Source organism: Notothenia coriiceps, unplaced genomic scaffold (genome assembly GCF_000735185.1).
Source record: "Notothenia coriiceps isolate Sejong01 unplaced genomic scaffold, NC01 NC01_scaffold00037300, whole genome shotgun sequence".
NCBI classification, from domain to species: Eukaryota; Metazoa; Chordata; class Actinopteri; order Perciformes; family Nototheniidae; genus Notothenia; species Notothenia coriiceps.
This window is the reverse complement of record NW_011370001.1, coordinates 577-5,811: the sequence shown is the minus strand read 5'-3', so window position 1 is coordinate 5,811 and position 5,235 is coordinate 577. Positions and strand designations below refer to the sequence as shown.

Genomic DNA, 5,235 nt, shown 5'->3' with positions numbered 1-5,235 from the left:
AGTGTTACTGACCTGAGATGTTTTTATTACATGAATTAAGGTGACTGAGGCTTTGGGATGCAAACTCATCTTTATGAAAAAGGTGACAAGGATCCGAGCCCCCTGACCCCACAGAATATCGGCTTTAAAATTAGGAATAACAGAGGATTTTAGCAGTCAGAACAACTAAAGCAGCAGTGTTAATAATAACAGAAACGCCAAAGAGTCACATCTAATAGAAATATATAAAAGCATTTATTTTAAATTGTGTAGCAGTCAGTTTATAATTTTGGCAGCACTGTTGAGCATTTTGAAAATGTATTTTCATGCCTCTGTGCAAGGCTTAGTCTTTCTATCTTTATAGCCACATGGTGTAAAGTAACTAAGTTCATAAACTCAACAAGTAGCCTACTATACTTGGGCACAATTTTGAGATACTTGTACTTTATTTAAGTATTTCAATGTTTTGCTACTTTGTTCTTCTACTCCTCTACAGTTCATAGGTACATGGTGTACTTCTACTCACTACAGTTCAGAGGTACATGGTGTACTTCTACTCACTACAGTTCAGAGGTACATGGTGTACTTCTACTCACTACAGTTCAGAGGTACATGGTGTACTTGTACTCCACTACATGTATTTAATACCTTTAGTTACTTTACAGATCTGGATGAATGATGTGAAATATAATCAAGTGTTGAATCAGACTTTAGTTCCACCTGGAGTAAATCCACAAGCTACCCTGCAGTATACAAAGTCATTCAAACTAGCTGCACCTTTACCAGCTTTGAGAACACTTTTATGATCAATCATTATAAAACATATCATATATATTATTCTGAAATGGACCAATCTGCACAATGACTACATTTACTTTAGTACTGGTATTTGAAGGATATTTTTGATGCTGATACTTTTACTTGAGTGACATTTTGAATGCAGGACTTCTTCTTGTAACAGAGTATTCCTACACTCTGCTACTTCTCCACCTGTCTCTGTGAGCGGCTCTCCCTCTCTAAATATTTAAACCTGCTCTCAGTGTCTGGTTTCAGGTCGTAGTCAGAGCCCGTGATGGCCCGGCTCCTCTCCTCTCTGGCCCTGTTCTGCCGGGTCCAGGCCTTCCCCTGCCTGCTGCTCTGCTACCTGCTCTTCATCCTGCTGGGGGGTCTGGTGTTCTGGGTGGTGGAGGGGCCGGTGGAGCAGCAGCTGAGGGTGGAGGTGGAGGAGCTGCGGCGCTCCTTCTTGCAGGAGAACCCCTGTGTGCGGGGGGGCCGTCTGGTGGAGCTTCTGGACAGAGCTCTCTCGGCTCACCAGAGGGATGTAGCCGTCCTGAAGGCAGACGCTGGGGACAGAGGATATGATTTCACTTCTTCACTTTACTTTGTCATCGTCACCCTGACAACCATGGGTAAGATCCAACCTGTAGGAATTGAAAAAAGAACCGCAACCTGCTCATATTTTCATATTTTTCCAATGTCTAACCCTTCACACAGATTTAAGTCGGTGCATCCCGGGATCCAGCTGATCTTTTGGAATATTTGCTGGTAGCTTTTTGCGTTTCATGCTATAATTGCAGTTCTACACTTGATGGGGTCAAAGTGTCCCCAGAGACATGATCATGACTTTTTTTTTATTACCAGCTAGGTTTAACATTCAAAATGTAAAACTCTAACAAACTGTTAAGAAACTGCCATTTACAGGGCACCATTTCTGAACCTTAATGAATATTTGCAACTAATGATTATCACTGAAGTTGCATCAAAACTAAAAGTTGGCTCAGGGAAAAAAAGGAGAGTTTATTTTGATAAGATAAATAATATTAATGTATCATTTCTAGTGCGGAATTTGTTGTTCTCCGCTGAGTATGTACTGTCTTCTTTCAAGGTAAATGTAATCTTTACAACTTGGACTGTTATTTCTTTATGAATTTGGGTAATGGGCAATTTTGATGGACATTTCTTGACCTTTTTGTGACATTTTTAGTACACAAATAATGTATTCATTGCAAAGCTTGAGGTTTCACCCTAACCCTTAGATGGGCATTCAATATTTTGGAAATGTAATTCATTGCTATTTTCTACATTAAACCCATATCACACTCTTATCACACATGAATACACCCATGTAACCCCTGTATTACAACCATAATACTCTGTTATCACACCCATATTTTACCCATATTACACCCATGTAACAGCAATTATTTATTGCATCCCTGTTACGCACATATTACACATTAATGCACCCGATCACACCCATGGAACACCATTATTACCCCTTTATAACAGTTATTAGACCCATTCTACACATGGACACAGAACCTGTCTGATACATGTTTCCCCCAGGACACAGAATATCTAATACCTTCTATTTGCTGACCTCCTCGCCTTCAGCCCTGCAGTCCTCTCCCTCTCTTCCTCTCAGGTTCAGACTACTACACCCCCACCTCTGATGAAGCCAAGCTCTTCTGTATCTTCTACTGCACCCTGGGGATCCCCCTCACCCTGCTCATCCTCACCCTCCTCTCCCACCTGCTCCTCCCTGTGGTCACCCACGCTCCTGTGCACCTCCTTCAGAGGGTCTGGGGTCTGTCCTCCAGCCGGGCCGCGGGGGTCCACGCCGAGCTGCTCTCTGTGGGGGTCCTCTGCCTGCTCTTCCCCCTCCCCGCCCTGCTGGTCTGCATGGTGGAGCCCGCCTGGAGCTTCCTGGACGCTCTCTTCTTCTGCTTCCTCATCCTGAGCACTGTGGGCTATGGGGGGGACTCTCTGGGGAGAGGCTGGGGCCCGACAGCCAAGGAGACCCTCCAACTCCTCACCACATGTGAGTGCATGTGATCAAATGTCCTTTCTAAATGCTTATCTAGCCATTGTTGATGACATCTAATGTTATCATTACTTGATTACACCACACACAGTTGTAATAACTCGCTTACTGTCACATGGGTGTGGTGTAAGGTATTCAGTCCACCTGCTGTGTGCCGGGCTTGTGTGATGGACAAAGAGGGGGATTTGGTTCCAATGTGTTTTGTTGACCGTACAGTCATTCTGTAAAGATTTGTTAGGTTTTCTTGGATCGCACAAAAAAAAGAACTTCAGTATGGTGTGCTTATCGGTCACAAGGAAGAACCAAACTTAGCCTCTTGCTGACTCAATTTAGTGTCACACAATACAATTATATAATTCATTTGTTTTTATTATGTTAATATCACAATGGTGCTTACAGTATATTAGAGTCTAGCTGTGATATATTGTATCAATTCACAAAGAATTCGGACCAACTCAGCATTACCCTCCTCCACAGAGCGTTTGAGCCTCTTTCAGCTCCTTGTTTTGGTGGTGCACTTATTCACTTGTTTCCAGCAGTAGCAGGAAGCAGTTCTAAGAGAACTCTGACCAACTGATTAACCATTTGTAAAGCTGCTCAGTAACAGCAAGCAGTGATCATTTGCCAAAAAACACTAAAACAAAAAAAGAAATTCAGCTTTGAAGCTAACAAAAGATCAGTGCTAAAACTTTTAATAACAGTTAGCCCTCATGTTAGCATATATGGAAGGAAGGTAACACTGAAAATCAAAAAGTGGAATGGATTACATGACAACTTCTTTCAGGCCTGCAGAGACCTCCAGTCCATATTCCCCCAAAATATCTTTTCCACTCTTCGCCAATGTTTTTGATATTGTAACCCTAAAGATGAATGTAGATTTGCTCTACATGCATTTTATAGCACAAATTCCTTATAAATATGGCTATTTTCTGATTAAAACTGTAATTTCTGATCCTTGAAATATCAGACATGGATTCAGCATCCTCAACAACTAATGCTAACTGTGCAAACTGCCCAACATATGCAGGTTAGCATCCAGCAGTTTCTGTGCTGGGGACCCTACTATACATTTCTAACATAACACTCTGGGGTACTCAACATTTCCGGGTTCACAATCTGGCAATTAGGCTATTAATAAGGAGTCTTTTATTATCCCCTCTTGAAGGAAATTTATTTTTCCCCACTCTGTTGTCTTTGTCACACATTTAATACATGCTCATGCGTTTCTGGTTGAGAGACACCAGAGTAATGGGTTGTCATTGAAAAATGCTGAATGTGTTCTGGTCTGTCCACAGGCTACCTGCTGGGGGGCCTGGTGGTGATCATTACTCTGAAGGACACACTCCTGCAGGTTCCCCGGGTCTGTGCGGTGATTAGGCTCTTCTCTGGGCCCCAGTATGCAGAGCTGGAAGGACTCCATCTCAGTGAGCTGACCCTGAGCGAGGAGCTCTGTGAGGAGGAGGAGGCTCAGTACTCCCAGTCCATCTGCACCGTCTCCTCCACCCCTCTGGAGCTGATGAGCCCGCCTGCTGTCACACAGAAAGAGCCCTGAGACCACCTGACCTCCACAGCTGGACCCCCCCCCAACCCCAGCCTGTGACAAAGAACTGTTTTGTAAGTCAAAATGGTTTCATGTTTTACTGTTCTCTGCCTTTTAAATGACTCGATGCTGCATTACTGTATTGTTTTTGGCCACAACAAAACAAACTGAACATTAAACATTAACATATAATAACCTCAAAATTGAACATGCTGAATGATTTATCAAACATTTACACATACACACAGCACATGGTCATTCATTTGTACTGGTTCTGTGTCCATACAAGTTAAATCAAATCAAACTTTATTTATACAGCACTTTTCATACACAAAGGTAACTCAAAGTGCTTCACAAATCACACTCATAGACAATTTACAAACCATACTATCTTCCCCTTCCCAGGTTATAACCAGAGTATCACATAGCTTTGTGATGAAAAAGAACACTTAATACCAACACAGGACTGAATAACATAGGAATAGAAAAAACAAAGAATGATAAAAAGAATAAAATGCAATTCAGTTAAGCTAAGTTAAAAAGGTGGGTCTTGAGTTTGTCAAATATGTATTCCCTTTTAGCTCTTGGTTGGGTCTCGTGCAAATGATATGTGTGTTGGTCTGTTATTAGCGTGTGTGTCTGCAGTTGGGTGCTGACCAGGTATTGTACTTTGGCCTTTTTCCATCAAAACAGCTGCCTGACTAGAAACCAGCTATTAGGTACAACAACTAAAACACTGAGCTAAAAAAGTTGGAACAACTTTTTCCACACTCAGCTAGATATATAAAATGTAAAAGTTGCTTCGTTTTAATAAAAAAATGTCCACAGGAAAAATAACAATTAGTTGCACCTCTACTTAGTTTGTACATCTATAAATCTGAAATAAAAGTTT

At 41.8% G+C, this 5,235-nt stretch overlaps 1 protein-coding gene across 1 annotated transcript; it reads left to right on the top strand.

Moving 5' to 3' along the window:
- Positions 1 to 1,051: 1,051 nt before the first annotated feature.
- Positions 1,052 to 4,505, top strand: LOC104967442 (potassium channel subfamily K member 1-like). Its single transcript, XM_010796896.1, has 3 exons — positions 1,052 to 1,402; positions 2,374 to 2,800; positions 4,099 to 4,505. Exons 1-3 carry the CDS (start codon positions 1,052 to 1,054, stop codon positions 4,353 to 4,355), a joined length of 1,035 nt encoding a protein of 344 aa, XP_010795198.1. The 3' UTR covers positions 4,356 to 4,505.
- The last annotated feature ends 730 nt before the right edge of the window (positions 4,506 to 5,235 follow it).